This window comes from Bicyclus anynana, chromosome 18, assembly GCF_947172395.1.
Source record: "Bicyclus anynana chromosome 18, ilBicAnyn1.1, whole genome shotgun sequence".
Classification (NCBI taxonomy): Eukaryota; Metazoa; Arthropoda; class Insecta; order Lepidoptera; family Nymphalidae; genus Bicyclus; species Bicyclus anynana.
In genome coordinates this window covers 15,705,293-15,725,357 of record NC_069100.1, presented here as the reverse complement: position 1 = coordinate 15,725,357, position 20,065 = coordinate 15,705,293, and the positions used below count along the sequence as shown (strand labels likewise).

General features: G+C 43.8%; 2 protein-coding genes across 11 annotated transcripts in view; one reads left to right on the top strand and one right to left on the bottom strand.

Moving 5' to 3' along the window:
* Nucleotides 1-9,511, bottom strand: part of LOC112043853 (cilia- and flagella-associated protein 410) — a 28,116-nt gene extending 18,605 nt beyond the window's left edge. For all 10 annotated transcript variants that reach the window (XR_008251673.1, XR_008251675.1, XR_008251674.1 and 7 more), the window contains exon 1: nt 9,203-9,511. Coding sequence is in view for 5 of the 10 variants with exons in the window: in XM_024079479.2 (XP_023935247.2) it covers nt 9,203-9,282 (80 nt within the window). In the remaining 5 variants the exon portion in view is untranslated. The remainder of the gene's footprint in view (nt 1-9,202) is intronic.
* Nucleotides 9,512-9,763: 252 nt separating this feature from the next.
* On the top strand, nt 9,764-19,599 carry LOC112043852 (vacuolar protein sorting-associated protein 53 homolog). The gene is made up of 8 exons (XM_052887056.1): nt 9,764-10,055; nt 11,019-11,855; nt 12,778-12,901; nt 13,490-13,560; nt 14,413-14,541; nt 15,091-15,238; nt 17,903-18,053; nt 18,281-19,599. The coding sequence occupies exons 1-8, from the start codon at nt 9,930-9,932 to the stop codon at nt 19,071-19,073; spliced, it is 2,379 nt and encodes a 792-aa protein (XP_052743016.1). The 5' UTR covers nt 9,764-9,929; the 3' UTR covers nt 19,074-19,599.
* The last annotated feature ends 466 nt before the right edge of the window (nt 19,600-20,065 follow it).

Genomic DNA, 20,065 nt, shown 5'->3' with positions numbered 1-20,065 from the left:
CCAATAATAATTGTTTTTGATTTAATAGGGTTAACCTTAAGCCCATACTGTTTGCTCCATACTGAAATTGCATTTAGATCTTTATTAATAGCAGACACAGCAGAGCCAAGGTTCTCAAGAGTTGACGAGCGATATATTTGCACATCATCTGCATACATATGGTAGAGAGAAGTGAAACATTGAGTGATAGAATTAATGAATATGGAAAAGAGTAAAGGAGATAACACGCCACCCTGAGGTACCCCGGCCGAAACATCACACCAAGATGAGAAAGAATCGTGAACGCGAATACGCTGTTTACGGCCATTGAGGTAACTCCGAAACCAGTCAACCACCGATGGAGATATGTTAAGAGAGCATAATAAACCCAACAAAATGTCATAGTCAACAGTGTTAAAAGCATTACTAAAATCTAGCAGAACTAAGACTGTGAGTTGTCTATTATCCATCGCCCAGCGGATATCATCAGTAACTTTTGCTAAAGCTGTGACCGTACTATGACCAGGGCGAAAACCGGATTGAAAGGGACTTAGAATGGAATTTTTCCCTGGAAACATCTGATTAAATGAGATTGTAGAGTATATTTTACTAATTTTTGCTTTCAAACGTCGGGGCCCCTGTAGTCTGGGGGTTCCGTATAATTGATACGGCTGACACGGCGGTAGCTGCGCCCCTGCCGGCCAGCGCTACAGCATCGGCCTCAATTATCATTATCAATATATCTATTGATAACAATGCTTTGTAACGTCACCATTACAATTAAATTACGAGTAAAACCCACCAAACCGCATGAGCATGGAGGGTGTTGGATACAGTCACATGGTACAGTTCTGGTTGCATGCTCGTCACTTAACTAAAAGTTCTCAAATATCACGATGTGAAGCGTGAACTTTAGGTAAATAAATTATAGTACTTTATGTTGTAGTGTGGACTGCAGTGTGTCGACTGCCGCAGACCGCGATAAGTGACCGCAGAGCGCGGCCGGGTGGTCGCACTAGTGCAGTGGTAGCGACCACCGGTAGTGCGAGAGACTGCAAAGCGTTTCTCAAGGCTATTATAATTTGACCACAGAACATAAAGCTGTATCCGAGAATTTGACCAAACATACACAGTCGTAGGTCTCCTAAGTGTGTTCTGTCTGTGCAACTTATGACTACGACTTAAGGATTTAGGGGCACTATTATCATATTAGATTACTCTAGGTACGGACAAAGATGCCAGTCTAAGCACTTTGGGGTACTGGCTAAAAACCAAGCAAATATAGTTTCTACCAGTGCACTGCAACTAAATATATTTATTTATTCTTTACAAGTTAGCCCTTGACTACAATCTCACCTGATGATAACTGATGATTCAATCTAAGATGGAAGCGAGCTAACTTGTTAGGAGGAGGATGAAAATTCACACCCCTTTCGGTTTCTACACCGTACCGGAACGCTAAATCGCTAGACGGTACGTCATAGCCGGTAGGGTGGTAACTAGCCACGGCCGAAGTCTCCCACCAGCCAGACCTGGACCGATTAAGAAAACCTCTATTAGCCTAGCTGGGGATGGAACCCAGGATCTTCATCTTGTAAATCCACTGCGGCACAGAGGCCGACAATACTATAATGTAGCACGTAACAGTGTCACGCTGTCGTGCAGCGTGCCGCCGGTAGCGCAGTGCCGGTGACGTGCCGGCGCGCGTGCCTCACGCGAGCGCGCTCGGTGCACTCCTAACTGTATTAGTTTTAGCTTTGTATTGTATCACAAGCTCACTTTATTCATCTTCATCGTGAAATGGCACTTTAGACGCGTTGGCATTTAGTTATTTGGTACTTTATAGGTGATGGTTTTAACCCTTGTTAACTTAACGAGAAAGCTATGATGAAAAACTCACATGACATACATATTCTGTCCATTATCTACAACTAAAAGGATCAACGTTACGGGATATGTTAGTAGGTTACGGCGAGTCGCTAGATGCTGACGGCACGAAACTGTTGTTTGAAGGTCCTCACAGGAGGCCAGTGTCCAGCAGTGATGACCGTTGGCTGACAACATGATTATGTAACGATACTACAGACGCTACACCGAGTCACTAGCGCTCCAATCGTCCTAACGTACGTACGTACCATAGAGAAACGACTATTCGAACAACCTAAGCTATAGCTACAGCAATTCTATTATCTTATTAGCTATGACCGCAACAGTTCGCAAATCGTGACTATCCACAACGTGCGGTGCAGAAGGCCTCTGTGATCTATATCACTAGACACACCTTCGCGCGCGACGCTGCACGTGCAGTTATCTACCTTACGGCACTAACATTTAGGTTCACATTTCTGTGACAGCGTTTCATCCGATTGGTATACAAGTAGGTATTTTTGGCAAAAATTTGGCGCAAAGCCAAAATGTAATGGATACGTGAGTGCTGAGCTGAAGCTCGCTCGATGGTGCTCGTTGATCGAACGAGAGCCCTTTGCTTGGATATGGAATAAAATAATTCTGCCCATTGAGCTACCCCTAGGGTTGTCAACATTTCTTAATCAATCAATCAAGAAAAATATAGTATTTTTTTGCGTACTATATTCAATTATCTTTAACATATTATTAACTATTGAATTAATAATCATCGTTATCATCCCATATTCGGCTCATTGCTGAGCTCTCAGAATGAGAGGGGTTAGGCCAATAGTCCACCACGCTGATGATTGGCACGCCCAATGCGGATTGGCAGACTACACACACGCGATAAGATAATTATCTGGTATGCAGGTTTCCTCACGATGTTTTTCTTCACCGTTACGTGATATTTAATTTCTTAAAATGCACACAACTGAAAAGTTGGAGGTGCATTCCCCGGATCGGATTCGAACCCACACCCTCCGGAATCGGAGGCAGAGGTCATATCCACTGGGCTATCACGGATACCGTATTGAATTAATAATAAAATACATATACTACGCAGACCCGAAATATAGTACGGTACTATATTATTAAAGCATGGTTGTCAACCCTACCCAACACCCCCCATGCCCCCGACCTCACGGTCATTCGAACCGCACCATGGGAGGGTGAGCTCGCTATTTCTCTTGTCGAGTTTCCCGACGCACTTCGACCTCCTACAAGTTGTTTGCCGTCATCTGTCACTGTGCCAATACTCGCACTCACGGGTGACCCGGTTAGCACCTGAGGGGTAGAAGCAGGAGTACTTATGGTGATACAGCTCGTCCGGGGAAGGCACCAACGAAGGATATAGCGATATCGTCGACTCGGCTGCTATGGGCCAACATTTTGTCTGTCATGTCGAGATACCTGTATGAGAGTGAGAAGTGCACTTCGTATTTGAAAAAATACACTGCCTTCCCTGAGGACACATTACGAATCTGTAAGTATTTTCATTGTGTACAATGCGTGTAGGCAGATTTTTCATTGTGTACAATTTGAACGCATAGTGCGTAACTGCGTGCCCTAGTTGAGAACTAGTGCACGCCACTGCAGTAGTGGTTGTTAGACGTGTTCCTAGCGTGCCCGCGGCTAAAGCTCCGCTTACGGCGTGCTACAGCGGGGGGCGCCGCAGCGGGAAGCGAACCCGCGCCCGCTGACGTCACGCGCGACTGACTCACACTAAAGTCTAATGGACACTAAATTTACCGCCGGCTCCATATAAAGTTCCTTAGTTGTTTTTAAAGATGACGGACGAGGTGCCTACACTGATGTCTACAATAACACGGAATTTTCACTTTAACTTGCTTAAGTGACCAAATTGTAATAGGTTGGGAACCTGCGACAGCACAGACAGACAGACATAAGCGGCGGAGGATTTTGTTTGTCACATACTAGCGCGCGCTCGCGACTCCGGTCGAAGTTCTGTTTTTTCAAATCCCGTGGGAACAATGAATTTTCGGGTTAAAAAGTAACCTATGTTCGGCTTCAAAAAATTTGGCAGGAAGGGCATTACGTAGTTTAAAGTTAGTATTTACGACCAGTAGATGTCTGCTTAAACGGATTTTGCGAGGCCAGATTATAGAGGTCTAAATAACGTAAATGAAGGAAAAACGGGAATCTTATAGGATTATATTTAATCCTGTAGTACGTACATATCTGTTTCTGGCATCGTAGCTTCTAACGAATGGACCAATTATGATGGTTTTAGGGTGGTGTTTGAATGCTGACGTGATCAACCCTGCTGTACACAAGCTACGAGTTATGATTAAGATCCGATGAGCCAATCCGAAAATATTAGTGTTTGTTTTATAATAATAGAACGAACTTGAGACACAAGCCAGTATTCTACGAGAGCTAAACTCAATGGTATCGATAAGCATCCATTCATTGGTGATATTTCAACATTTTAACAAAAAATATCCCCATAATGTGTACATAAGTCATAGTAAGTAGTAGTTCACAGCAAATTGTTGATAATTACAATGATAATGCTTTGCTTATAAATAAATATGAATCGATGCAGGAAGTATGCAAGCAAGAACAAATTCCATAAACGGAGTCCGCTCGCCGTCCTTGAACGTAGGTATTTGGTGACGCACAGCGGCGGCCCTGGGGCGTCTCCACACTGACCGGCTCGGGTCTCGTCAGCCGGACACACTGACCGACGACTCCTCCGCGCTGAACGGCTTGGGGACTCGTCACTTCCGACACACCTCCGAACTGCGTCACTCAGTGTTAGGTCAGTTCTATATTTGGCGAGGCTTCCACCGTGACTTGAGACTGCCCTACCTGCAATACACACCGTCAAACGTTTCGGTACGTCCGCAAAGTACCTAACCGTCAAAGGTACCATATCAATTGTGCTCGCAATCAAGGTATACATATAGGTAAGTTGTAGTTAAAAATACATTCCGAGTGAATCCATACAACAGACAGAATGTTCCGGGCGAACCTGTTTGCTGCTATTCGCCGTGTAACCGCAGTAACACAAGCCTTCGAGCACAACATACCTATTTCGCCATTATCATTTCAAATGCGAACTTTTCTCCGCTCTCCAAGCCGGTGTATGCGAACGGACCCCCAGTGTATGTTTGTATTGATCGCTGGTCGCCCCCGCCTTGGTATTGATGTTCCAAAACTTTGACACGGAACAGGTAATAAATAGTTCGCTGCAGTGTGTGAACTGCTACCGGTACAGTGTACAACATCACAATCCGGTCGTGTGGCGTGCATGTCATGCAGAAACAAACATAAATAAGTAATTTAATTCACAACATCATTAGTTTCGTTAGTCATTCATTAAAAAAATTCTAATCGAATGATAAAAAAGACTTGGTCATAGGGCGCCACAGCTTGGTTCTAAGTCTAAACTTGTCCCCGTTATCAAGAGAAACTTACTCGCGCCCACGTGAGACCGTCGCCACAGTTCGCACCATAAGCACGACCCACGCACGTGCGACTTGACTCACAGTGGAAGCTTCCACTCACCACTTACATCATGAGTTATAGGCGACAATTGTGTAAGCACTACTTTGACACTATATCATAGAATACATTAGATCGGATCAGCGGAAACGCTTATTCGACTTCCTACACAAAGAATACTAAAATCCGTTTGATGCGATGCGTCCGATACGTACGATGCGGATCAGTGGACGACTGCCATTACAACTTTAAACAATTTTGCAACAGCTATTTGAAACGCCATGCGTCTCATCTGCAGTATTGATTCAGAGATTACCCCCTACAACAACACACCTATATAATATTAGTATCTAGATTTTTTAGGTTTCTCATTTAGGAATGGGTCATATAAATTAGGTAGAAAAAATTAGCTTGCTCCGTCAAATATTACTGAAGAAAACAAAGATCTATTACTATAAAATAGTAAAGCACTGTTAGCATAGAAACGCATTCAGAACATATAATTATAAAGCAGTGTATCAGTGCTGCGCAGAGGCGAAAGCGCCGGAGGCTGCGTGCGACGAGCGGCGCTTGCACAAGCACGAGATTATGAATAATTTGATTGTACATATATTGCGTCACCGCCTCTCCACAAACACTTTCTAACGCTGGCAAAGGCAAACATCGCCGAGCCGACGCCGACGCCTCCCGCTAGCATTAGCTGATAGATCATTTTATATTAAGTATTATTCCTAACGAACGCCCGCGACTCTGTCCGTGATCATATATTTCTCCAGGATAAGAAGTAACCTATATATTTTTAGTGGACTCAAAGGTGATTATAAAGATATAAGAAAACTAATGTTGAACAAAGGTTATGATTTACAACACTTGTCAGGACAACTTTTTAAAATTATTAAATAACAAATCAAACTGTAACCAAAATAAGACCCTAGAATGGCAGAGAATGACCTCGAGTGAAGTCACGTACTTGTGAACGATGTGTGTAGGGTTAAAGGTACCTTTGACTGATATCAAACACTCCCCTTTTCCACTCAAGTCACTCTCCCCGCCTATCTCAAGTATCCCATAAAGAATTACACAACAAGAGATGTGGACGGCTCGAACGTCACGAGCACACTGAAGCCGTCCGTACCGCAAGTCGTTGTAACACGGCGATAACATTCGGCCATCCCGGTGGCGCATCCGTCCCTGGATCGGGTCCGTGTATGGTGCAGTTGCGTTTACACTGACAACTTGAGAGTGTATAAACTACTATTGAAAGTTGTGTACGACTCATTTTTAATTGAATGAGTGTGTATGGACTTTGTGTATCTAAGGTTCTGTTCAGTTCAAGTCACCAATGTATGAATGTATGTAAGGTTGTGTAGGACTCATTTTTATCGAAAAATGGCAGTATATCCGGTAACCAAAATTCACAAATTTCAAACAGTTATAAGTTGCAATTATTAACACAAAATCTATACGGCAACATTTTGCGTCTTGTCATAATATTAAAACGCAAAATTTCATCGAGAATACCCTGGAACAACATTAAATTTATTTTGTGTAAATTAAACTTTATAATTCTGAAAACAATTTCTAAGATTTATTCTATATTGAAGTTTGCACAAAATTGGTTGTGATTTATCACATTTTTTGTAACTAATGAATTCAGAAGTAGAGTAGGGGTATGGTAGGGTAGGGGTATGGTAGGGTAGTGGTAGGGTAGGGGTAGAGTAGAGGTAGGGTAGGCTAGGGTAGTGGTAGGGTAGGGGTAGAGTAGGGGTAGGATAGGGGTAGGGGTATTGGTAGGAGTAAGGTAGTGTAGGGTAGGGGTAGGGAAGAAGTGCAAATAAAAAAATAAGTCAAAGTGAAGCATGACCGGGTCCGCTAGTTAAGTATATTTGTGTGCATAACACAGCAGTCAAGCAGCCTAATTTTAAATGATTTACAATAATGATTAATATAATTAATTTTCAGACAAGTTAATCTTCATGGCACAATAGATAAATATTATCCACTTCTTGGTTTTTACTAGACATGTACTTAAAGGAATATTTCAGTGTCACTACTACACTTTGGTGGGGCTGGGTTGTGTGTGAAACGGGCACACACACTGCTACATGTACAGTGCACTGTACAACACACACACACACTATGACTCACCTGTTACGACCCAACACGGAGTAAACAAAGCACTATTTTGTTTGCTTCTAAGTATCTGTCAGTTGCACAGAACAATAAGGTAACCAAGAAAAATATTACAACAGTTGTAATGTTATACTATACTTTGTGTATGTCTGTACTAATATTATAAAGCAGAGAGATTTTATTGTTTGTTTTCATTGAAAATTTTGTGAAATTACTAGACAAATAGATAAAACTAATTTAAATTCATAAAAAAAAACCAGCCCTACCAATGTGGGGCATTTTATGTGCCCAAGCAACAGGTGATCAGGGCCCCAGAGTAAAGAATCTCCTCACAATTCACACTGTCTCAAGAATCACTTGATCCAGCAGCCAGAAAGCTACATTACTAGGGAGTAAATACATTGGCTATATTTTGTCTCAAGTCACAAGCAGCTTCACAAGATGGCACGAGGTACAACAGCAACTTATTATGTTCTTATTCAGTTGCTAAGCATTATTAATATGCGAGATTTGTCACCCATTGTGTTGGCTTAAACACCATGCGAGGAGCTATAGAGTTACTGCAGGCAAGGTCACAGCGGTAATCGAGATGCTTGCCATTTACAGTCATGAGGTAAACTAAAACTATTATAATTCTTATAAATAAATAATATGTCTTTCAGCACATAATATAGCAGCAAGGTAAATCAATATAACATAATATAAATAAAATTGAAGTCTGTACATTACAAAGTAACTGTGTTTTCTCAAGTGCTTATAATGTTATTTACAACACTATTTGAACAAACATTTTTTTAAATGTTGTCTGTCTGTGTCCAGGCTAATCTTAACAATAGCTGAACCAATGTTAATGAGACTTTCACTGGAAAGATTCCAAATTCAAAATTAATTTTTTCAATTAGGCTCAGTTTACATGCACTTTTGATATGTCAGTTGAGTGTTTGTAAAGATTCTACCATCAGTTCAGAAGGCAGGTTCTGCTGAGAAGAAACTCAACAGTTGCTCTTTTTAAAAATTATCATACAGTATTATAGTAACCTAAGTAAATGTTTTTAACACATTGCTTAAAGCTATGTGTTGGCAGGTCCATCACAGTCTTGGGGATCTTGTTATAGAAGAGTACACCCAACCTAGATATGTAATATAGATAGAGGATAGAAGAAGTTATTGTGTAACTTAAAGGCTACTTTTTACCCAAGAAAAATCCATGATCCCTGTAGGATTTGTAAAAAATATTATGTAGACCAATTAATTGCAAGCGTCTGTTTTGTTTCAATTGCAAGTTTAACTTGTTTAGAGTCTAAAACGAATGTAGATAATTAAAATTACGTAGATTTGTGATAAATGTAGAAAGTACTGTTCATAATGACAATAACACAAAATTGTAGCAACTTTTTGTTCAATTAGCAAATCATAAATTACCGACGGCGACGGCGAGTGACACCGAGCGGAACTTTAGTAACTTCGCAACAAACAAACGGAACAGTTTGCACAATCAGTTTCGCACCGCGATACAAACTCCGCATAAGTTCATTGTCAATAATTGATAAATAAAGAGATTAATTTCTCACGCGATACATCGCACACGCCGACGACTAGATTGCAGAGCAATAAAAACTAGGGTTAACGCTCCGGAGGTCACCCGCCTGCTCCAGAGCCCTTGTTACTTGACGCACCGTGATACCCTGAATCATTCTTCCGTGTAAGGACTTACCAGCAGTTGAGTTTCTTTATGGACGACAGATCCGATTGTTTCGATCTAGCGATCACCATCTCCTCCGTCAGACGAGCCATTTTTAATCACAAATCAATGATTGAACACTATTCACTGGATCACTGCACTATAACAATGAAAACTTAACAATCACAGGGGTTACATCGGAGAGAGGTCGCGGCCGCTCATCGTAGCCAAATCGTACATACAACCGCCAACAGCGAGCGCGTAAAAAAAACTGAATTAATTTTGCAATTTGCCTTTCAAAATCAAGTAGAAAAGGAAACAATGGTTTTGTTGGTTAGAATTACGACCAGATATCTTGACAATAAATAGGCGCAACCATTTCGATAATGCACCTTTATATTATGTAATCAATTAATAATACTTTTAGATTGATGTACTTATACACTAGCTCCTAAAATTTTATCTTTAACGATATTTTTATTTTTTTTACAGTTTGGTAATCAATGGTAAAGTAATACTTCTATTATGTAGTAAATATTATGCATGAATTGTATCCGACCACAGTGACTTTATCTTAAGTTTGACATTTGATTTGTGAGTGACAATGACAGTGACAGTGACGTGTTTACGTATTATTTTTAATTGTGTTGTCTTATAGTTGAAAATTGAAATCTCAGAATAAAAAAACTGTATTCTGAGATTGAAATGGCCAAAATTTATAATATAACAATTATATATCATAGGTAAATATTAAAAAAAAATGGATGCCAACGATGTTCTGGACGACAAGGACAGCGGCCCCGAGGTGCAGCTCAACTTGCCCGGGTCGGTGCTGAGCCGCATCGAAGAGTTGATGGGCGGAACGGAGCAGTTCGACAGTGAAGAAGTCAGTATTATCCTATCAGAAAATAACTGATTATAGGTATTCCTGGCAGGTGTCCTGCAGACAGAGCCCCTACCTGCAATATAATGATGAACATGAACAGCTGTTTACTGGACCTGAAGTGTTACAGTTTTTTATTAAAGGATCTCAATTTAAAACATCTCCCTTACTGGATAAAAGTGCTTTCATCCTCATGAGCCTATTTTAGTGGCCCACTAGCCCAGCACAGCCTCCCTTACTATAGGAGAAGGGAAACAGAGCTTTCACCCGCTACGCCTAAAGAAGAACGACCAGTTTTCATACACTCCTGGTCTCAACATTTTATGAATGAAGCATTAATATGTCTAAATTAGTGTCATTAATTAAATAAACCAAATATTTTTAGACTGATTTAATTTTAGTGTGATTGAGGATAAAAAAGATCAAGATGTAAATAAATTTACATAAATGAGATCCTGACTACAGGTTTTTATATTTTTTTGTAGGATCACAAAAAGGTATTGAGAAAAAACTATTGCTTAGAATTTTTGCAGCAGAGTGTGTCTGTTAAATTTCATCAACCATGTAGAATGATGTTATATAAAACAAATAAAATATACAGATAAAATAAATTGATTTGATTATGCAATTATAAGGCCAAGGCCACACTAGTCATTAGCCACATTTTGTAGGGTAGGGTAGGGATAGTTGAAAGTTTACATTGAGTTTCACGCAGATGAAATTGCAGGCGTCTGCTAATATAATATAAACTCTGCTAACTTAGTACCTATAACACAGGCTATGTGCTTACTTTGGGGCTAAGTAGTGAACTGTATTGTTTAAGTATATAAACAAAGTATGATAATGTAGTCGAGCACAATGCTATCTTTCATAGGAAACATTACTAACCTGTCTGTGCCTGTGTCTGAGGAGACCCTCACTGATTCCCTTGGCAGCTTTGATGTGTGTATGTATGTACCCTTGCAGTTCGACGCGGTGGCGTACATCAACCGCGTGTTCCCCACGGAGCAGTCGCTGGCGGGCGTGGAGTCGGCGGCGGCGCGCTGCGAGTACCGCCTGGCCGGCGTGCAGCACGACATGCGCCGCCTGGTGCGCGCGCAGCACGAGCAGCGCCAGGCCGGCCAGCGCGCGCTGCTGGCCGCGCGCCGCGCCGTGGCCGAGCTGGCGCTGCAGGTGGCCGACGTCAACCGCAAGGCGGAGCGCAGCGAGGGCATGGTGCGCGAGATCACGGCCGAGATCAAGCAGCTGGACTGCGCCAAGTGGAACCTCACGGCCGCCATCACGGCGCTCAACCACCTGCACATGCTGGCGGGCGGCGCCGCCTCGCTGCGCAGCGCCGCGGAGCGCCGCCAGTACAAGGAGCTGCTGCTGCCGCTGCAGGCCATCATGGAGGTGCTGGAGCAGCTGCGCCTGTACCGCGACATCCGCGAGCTGAACGCGCTGCGCGACGAGGTGCACGCCGTGCGCGCCGCGCTCGCCGAGCAGATCCTGGCCGACTTCCGGCTGGCGCTCACGGGCGCGGGCAAGGGCGGCGTGTCGCAGCGCACGCTGGCCGAGGCGTGCGCCGTGGTGGACGCGCTGGAGCCGCGCGTCAGGCGCGAGCTGGTGGAGTGGTTCATCAGCACGCAGCTGCAGGAGTACGAGCACCTGTTCTCCAGCGAGCAGGAGTGCGGGTGGATCTCGTTCGTGGAGCGGCGCTACGCGTGGCTCAAGAAGCACCTGCTGCGCTTCGAGGACTCGCTGGCGGCCGTGTTTCCGCCCGCCTGGCGCCTCAGCGAGCGCCTCGCGCATCGCTTCTGCAAGGTGCCCGGACATATCCTCACCAAATGACTTACTATCTGTCAATTATCATCAATTTTGCATGACACAGCCTAACTGCTTCTAACAACTCCTCCACAACCAATTTGATTGCCTTGTAATATTGTGTTTCTGTGAGCAATTTAAACTGGCTGATGGAACCTGGTGGTCTAAGTTTTTTAAAACAGTATGGATGAAAAAACTAAAAAGTTCAAGAACTAAACAATCAAACCTGAGGAAGAGTTACGAGATATTGCATTACAGTCTTCAGGAATTTCACTGTCAATGTAATTGTCAGTTTCCAGAGTTTTCCCAAAAGATTTAATCTACTAGACAAAGACTGTTGATATGTTTGAAGTTTGATTTAGTTATGGTAATCCAATTTCTTGCAAACTCTAAAATTTGATAGAACTAACAACAATCCCAGTCCTTTATCCAAGTTCAGCTAGGATTTGTATTTAGTATGGCTTTCAACCATCTTATGAAGGACAAGTAATTATGTAATGGGGAATCACTAGAACTCTTGAAAGCGGGTGGAAACCTGATACTTAAAGTCCTTCAGTGATTTCAACAAACAATTCCATAATTCACGAGGGCAAAACACCGTAACATACAAATTATTCTCGACAGTCACCAGCCGCCTCGCTCGTAGGTTAGCCAAATTTTCGCCTCCGTATAACATTCCTAAACGTCCCCATACACGGCAATCCCACCTCAGTCACAAAACTCTATCTGCCTCCGACCTCTTTTCTGCAGTTTTCATACATTTTATATATGTATATGGAGTCGCCGCAAACGGCCGGTGCCACACGCAACAGAACGGCGGCGTTTGTGGTTGTATGGCTCCTGTTCGCGCCTATGCTATAAGTGTATGTCCTGCAGTGGTCGTCCGTCGGCGGATGGTCCGACGATGAGCGCTCTGTTGCAGCTGACGCGCGCGGCGCTGGCGGAGCTGATGCAGGCGCGCCGCAACGAGCTGGACGTCAAGCTGCTGCTGTACGCCATCCAGAAGACCTACAACTTCGAGTTGCTGCTGCACAAGCGGTTCGTCGGTGAGTGCGTGCCTGCAGATCAATCGTCTATGCTAGTAAACATTGAAAATCGCTTGTACCGAGATGAAATTTGTCAGGTAGTTTATACATAGTAGACGACTGCAAAGAACAGGATTAGTGAGAGGGCCGGATAAAAGAGCTCTAACGGTAGACGTGACCGCTTATATTCAATACTGTAGCTGTTTGTGAATGATCTACCCGGAGATTGTCAAATAGGTTTTAAGATTTTCAAAGATTTCATTTTCTTAGCCGCTACACTCTTGACAGAGTTGTCGTGGTCGTCACGTATAATACGTACCTAATATACGTCGCCAGTCCTCCCGTACTCCCTTCTGGCACATTCGTGTAACGAACCAGACCAGAGAATAATACAGACTAATAATGCAAGTGGTAAACTTTTTAAACGTAAACGCGTAATTGCACGTCTCACATGTAGTGTGATCTAGGTACAAGTAATAGGTACATACATAAAAGGAACTTTAAAATGGAGTAAAAGAAAAACATCCAAAACTTTTGCTACGATACAGTTACTCTTCAGTGTCAATAACATGACCGCTCTTTACCAATAACAAGTCCAATGTTGTGCAGGCTCGGAGCTGGGCGCGGAGGGCGCGGACGAGCACGCTCTCAAACTGGACTTTGACGATGGAGATAAAGAGGTAACATGCTTCATTGTCGTATTTCCCTATGTATTAACGTATACACTTCTACAGCTTTCATCTGTAGTGTGTAAGAAGTGGGACTCATATAAGGAGAAAAGCCTGGCCTGGACAGTTATGATGATGAAGCAGTGATTTGTTACAACATATTTGTGCTGCGAACGAGTTGTTATCAATGGCTAACAATTCCTTTATCATGCGGCTCGGCACCTGCTATTGCTTTGCCGGCCTGTGTTGGATTTGTTTAGTCGCCCCTTAAATTACCTTATGTTAAAGTTATAGAGTTTCTAGTCGCCCCTCAAATGTTTAAGTATGTGGACGTAGCCAGATTGGTTCCACAATCTACAAGCGCGTGCAAGAAACAGTATATCATGTGATATTCTGAAAAACAGCTCTCAAAGTGGTGGAGAATTACAGTTACAGCGTGCTTGAGTAAACTGACAGTGGAGTTCGAAGTTCGAAGTTCGAAAAAACTGATCGGAACACTTTACATTACATTAGATAGTAGAAAGAACAGAGGTGTCACTCTCCTACATTTTTAAACCTCTCCGGCTGTCCGTCTACTTCTGGAGAGGTTTAAAAATGTTGTATCGGATCAAAGAGAATCGATGTTCCTGCCAGTGCAGTATTCCAGGGAATGGCGAACTTGGGCTTTTTAAATTACAATATGCTGTGCCTTAAGGGCAGTGTTTTGTTCAACTGTGCATCCCTAGATTTTTTATATTGTTTTAGCTTGCAAAATGATCACAAAATCGGATTTCGTTTGTCTATACCAAGAATCCTTAAGTTTGTTGCGTGGACTGGGAATGTTTGCAATGTGAGCAGATGAGGTAAATGGACTATTGTTAACAGGAGGCGAGCACCGCCAGCAAGGGCTCGCCGTGGGTGGGGCTGATCGGCGCGTGCTTCGAGCCGCACCTGTCGCTGTACATCACCAGCCTCGACACCAACCTGCGCGCGCTCACAGACCGGTTCATACAGGCCAGTGCGCTGACATCGTTTGAGGGTTCTACGTGTTGTCTAATGATCAATCCTACTGACATGATTTTTGTCGATACTGGTCGACAAAAGTTTAAAAATTGTCGAGAACAAGAACTTCGTTATGTAATATTAATGGGCTTCATTGTGCTGAATTCAAAACTCTACAGATAGATTCCTTCACGTCTAGTTTTTGAGTTTTTCCTTTCCAATAAAACAATGCAAACAGCGAAATAGCTCCTTTGTTTTTATAGCTTTCTACATAACATTAGTAGCTTACTTGTTCAAACGATCACTGCTTGCGCATATTAGTTACTTTGTGGTAATCCATTAAAACTTACACCTGCACCAAGATCAATGCAGAACACGTCGAAATACATGTATTGTACGGCTCACAAATATCGCTGTCAGTATTGAAGTATAAACAATATTATTCAAAACCAAAAAATGCCTATAACGGCAAAACTTGACGTGCTAGACTAACGCTGCTTTCATATTTATATGTGGCGCCTGGATACGTATCAATTCCAACGTCCGCCCGCGTGTGCGCAGGACGCCAAGGCGGCGGACGCGGGCGGCGGCGCGCCGGCCGTCGGCAGCGGCGCGGGCGCCGTCATGTCGTCGTGCGCCGACCTGTTCCTGTTCTACAAGAAGTGCCTGGCGCAGTGCGCCACGCTGTCCACCGGCGAGCCCATGCTAGGTGACCGCGAGCTCACCTCAGTAGGCCTGACGTGCGACCCATGAGACAAATCTCGTGCGTGAACAAAATGGCGACCGAACTGGAAACATATTATCACTCACGAGAGAATAATATGTCATGGGTCAACCGTTTGGCCTACTGCAGTGACCGGTTCCGAGACAGTAATTATCGCAGAGTAAAATACCAACAATAGTCCATCAAGACGATTGTATTCGCGTCGAAATGTGCCACACTTATTGACGTGGGGTGGCGTATGGCCGTATGCCCAGCAGTGGATACTACAGGCCGATGGTGATGGTGAGTGATGGCGAAAATCTTTTGGAAGCTTTACAATACCACGATCTTAGAATCGTCTTTAGAAAATATGCTGTGATCGAAAATCTCAGCGTGGTTTTTTAACAATTACTAGACAATGTTTTTTTTTGTTCTATTATCCTTATGCGATCAGTCGACAGACTATGAGCAGAGGAAGGAAATTTGGCGGTTAAAAGCAATCATCCCCAGTGGGAGCAGCTTCATGTAAATGTCATATATGGCTTTCAATCAAAGGAGATGCTCCAAAATTGTATGGAGCTTAGGATCAGTCATTGTACCCTGGCGGAAATAGTAGAAAGTATTTTTTTTAACTATTTTTGATTATACAATTCGACGAATTTACTTTAATTCTTAAGAAATAATATTCATTCTCTCCGGCGGCATAATGGCGGATTGATGACGTTGACGTTTGCTGTCAATTGTTGTCAATTGAGGGCGCCATCAAAATTACTTAACACGTTGACGGACAGTACTGCCTGTAGGCGTCAAGCCAGTCAGAAGTAATACGACAGTACGCCCTTCGACGTCGATCTTTTGACTAGTTTAAACACAGTACGCCATACGACGTAAAATTTTACCGGCAATCATAAGGAAGGGCATGTTGTACTGTCACCGAAGATATATTTTAGACTTTGTACTGTCACCACACAATGTTAAAAAATCTGTTCAAAGAAAGTACCTGCACTCACACATCCAAATTTTATTGGCACCACCCTTACACACACTACGCCCATAGCCGTCGTGTTTTCATACATTTTGTTTAGTACTGCGCCACGGCGGTGCGCCGACAGGTCGTTACGTGATTTCGCGCGCAATTATTTTTTCGAACGTAAGTATTGTTTGTTTTCAACGTAATTTTATTGTTTTATGAATACAAAATACTAAAACTAGTATATTTGTTTATGCAAATAACTGATTTATGTTGCTAATGTATGTTTTCAATACCATTTAGTTGTAACACATTGTAAACTAATATTTTTGCAGATGGCATTTTCTCGCAATTCATATGAAAAAGAACAAAAGCGGATTCAGGACCTATTTGACGCTGTTTTGACTTCTGAATCGAGTCATGACCCCTTCGAAGATGATGGAGAATTCGGATCCGATGCCGATTTTCAACCATCTGGTGAAGTATCTTCGAGTTCCGAGGATGAAGCTCAGGCATCACAAATCCGTTCTGTCATATCATGTGTTATTATAATAGTTGCGCTGTGACGCTACGCCTATGGGCAATGTATGAAAAATAGTACTGTCTCAGCAACCATAACATGTGAGAGAGTACTGTCCGTCAACGTGTTAATTAACTGTTGGCATTTGTAGATTTTCGTGAATTTCCGGTATTCGTAGAAACCACGGCGCGTTCGACTTCATTTCTACAGTGAGCTCTTCACGAGACAATGTTATAATTTAAACTTGCTACGCGCATGCCTAGTGTGATTCTATTTCTTCAAGCGAAGGAACTAGTTCTCTTCTTGAGCGGCGCCGCTCCAGCAAGGAATCCCTGGAGAGACGACGGTCGTCTTCCGAGGGACATTCCGCCGACGCAGAGGGTGCAAGTGTGTGGGGGCTACCACATGATTGATGAATTCCTTAATGATAAAGATGTTTGGAGGCCTTTAGATTAGTTTCCACCTTCACACAAATAGAAGTAAAAGAATTGTAATGAGTATTAAAGATTTGTATTGAGTGAACTAGTATTGTAAATTAAAAAGGAACGGTTCAAACATGATCAAACGCTGTAGATGGCGCGTATGTAGGATTGCACCAGAGAGAATTCGCTGCGTATGCTGCATGCTGTACGTCGATTTTCTGTGCACCCAATGCTGCAGACCCAACGAAACGGAGGAGCATTCCAGAACGAAGTGCGATTCTCCTCCAAGATAAACCCCCCCCTCTACAGTCCGGACTTATCACCCTGCGAGTACCACATTTGGACCACTGAAAGAAGCCCTCGGAGATCAAAGATTCGACACCGACGACGAGGTAGAGGAGTTCGTGCGCACACGGCTGCCCGAGTTGCCCGAGGGATTGTTCGATACCGGCATCAAAAAGCTGCCGAAAAGGTGGACAAAATGCGTACTAGAAAAACTGTAAATTTTTGTAAAAATTTTTGAAAGCAAATAAACGTGTCACAGCATTTTTAACCGACTTCATCTCGATGATATTTGAACCGCCCTCGTTATATGTTTTTTTTCAAAAGAGCAACTGTTGAGTTTCTTGCCGGCTCTTCTCAGCGGAAACTGCCTTTTGAACCGGTCGGTGGTAGTCTTTACAAGGAGTTAAACTTGACGTTTCAAAAGTGGTGCTTGAAGTAAACGAATGTTAATGATGATTGTTTGTGTGCGGCAGAGCTGGCGGGCGTGTTCGGCAAGTACCTGCGAGAGTACGCGGGCGTGCTGCAGCGAGCGGGCCCGCGCGCCGCGCCCGCGCCGCCGCTCGGCGTGCCCGCGCTCGTCACCAACCTGCACACGCTGCTGCGCGACGACGGCAGCGCGCAGCGGTGAGCCGAGCACGTCTGGACACCTGACATGCGACCCTCGACGTTATCTCTGACAACACCATCATATTTTAAATGTTGCTTGTTTCCTTTAATATCCAGAAAATAGTCGAAAAAAGCCTAAAAGAAGCTTCCTTCTATTAGAGTTTAACTTCAAAAAGATTAACTTCCAAATGGAAAAGCGTAATTCACTATTTCAATGACAGTACTCACCTGTATTTATATGTCAGGTATACGAAGCACGAGATCTCCAAGATAACCAGCGTCATCACCACGGCGGAGTACTGCCTCGAGACCACCGTCCACCTGGAGCAGAAGCTGAAGGAGAAGATCCTCCCCGCGCTGGCGGACAAGGTCGACCTCACGCCCGAGCAGGACATGTTTCACAAGCTGATCAGCAACTGCATCCAGCTGCTCGTGCAGGACCTGGAGCTGGCGTGCGAGCCGGCGCTGCAGGCGATGACCAAGATCTCGTGGCTGCACTTCGACACCGTCGGCGACCAGAGCTCCTACGTCACCCAGATCATCATGCACCTCAAGAACTCCGTGCCGAACCTGCGAGACAACTTGGCGTCCTCCAGGAAGTACTTCACGCAGTTCTGCATACGGTTCGCGAACTCCTTCATCCCCAAGTTCATTCAGAACGTGTACCGGTGCAAGCCCATCTCCACCGTCGGCTCGGAGCAGCTGCTGCTGGACACCCACATGCTGAAGACGGCGCTGCTGGAGCTGCCCTCCATAGGCTCCGACGTCAGGAGACAAGCGCCGACCACGTACACCAAAGTGGTCATCAAGCTGATGACCAAAGCGGAGATGATCTTGAAGCTGGTGATGGCGCCCCTGGACGGGAACCTGGAGGGTTTCGTGGCGCAGTTCGTGCAGCTCCTGCCGGAGAGCACCCTGGCGGAGTTCCACAAGGTGCTGGACATGAAGGGCGCCAAGCTGAGCAAGGCTCAGATGAGCTCGTTGGACGCGCTGTTCAAGCAAACTACTAAGACTGCCAACAGTGACAGTAATAAGTAACATCGTGACATTGACGACGGAAACGCAGGCTTTTTTTCTATTTAATTACAAGTTAGCCCTTGCCTGCTCTCATCTGACGTTATGTGATGATGCACTCTTTAGGTGATAGGAAGAGGTGCAAGTTCGTTGTACCCACACCTCCGACGGTTCCTACGCGACATCGTACTGAACCGTTAAAACACTAGGCGGTACGTCTGTGCCGGTAGGTAACTAGACCAGACCTCAGCCGACTAAGAAAATATGAAATCCTAAACAGGCCTGCAGCTCGCTGTTGAAAAGTACACACTACCGATTGCGCCGGAGGTTCCGTGTCCCAACGGCCAGCTGTGGCGCTGGCGCCGGTCCGCGTCAGTGCGCCGACGCAGCGCTGCGTGCTGTGTCCGACAGCTGAATTAGCATCTTGTATTCGCACGGCGCCCCTTGCTATTATTAGCAGAGATTTTTGTTATTGTATGCGACATTCCGTATTATCTTGCGTGCAATAAAATGTTATTATTTATAAAATAAATTTTAATTTTTCATGCGATGTCATGTGTGTTTTATTGATATAGTCCCTTTTTTCACGTGGGAAAATCATAATGGATACCTTCTCGCCACGGGGAGGCAAGAAGGTTGTGTCAGTCTTCGACCGACTAAAACCCCACAGTGTTTCGACTCGCCGCCTGATGACCCCTAGAAAGAGCTCAGGCTCTAGGATCTCCAGAACAACGAATGTGATAGTTTAGTTTCATCAAAATCTGCCTGTTCAGTCAAGCGGCAATGCCGATGGACTTACAGCAAGTCAACAAGTATGAAAATAATTTTCAACAATCAACATATTTTTTATTCCAAGGTATGGTTCATTTAATATATTACTAAAGTATGGTTTTGTCATAGGGTTATAAAACATTTACCTAGCTTTAGCATTTTTTTTGTTTTGAGATGTTCGGCTAGGTTGAAAGTTCTCAAATACCATCCGGAATAGCTTGGAAAATCGTAAAAATACCTACAGA

What these genes read in the sequence shown, in the direction of transcription:
- LOC112043852 (XM_052887056.1), top strand. Translation starts at nt 9,930, where the DNA reads ATGGATGCCAACGATGTTCTGGACGACAAGGACAGCGGCCCCGAGGTG. An exon ending in GCTGCACAAGCGGTTCGTCG is followed by an intron (nt 12,902 to 13,489) that starts GTGAGTGCGTGC and finishes AATGTTGTGCAG; the next exon opens with GCTCGGAGCTGGGCGCGGAG. An exon ending in CACCGGCGAGCCCATGCTAG is followed by an intron (nt 15,239 to 17,902) that starts GTGACCGCGAGC and finishes TGTGTGCGGCAG; the next exon opens with AGCTGGCGGGCGTGTTCGGC.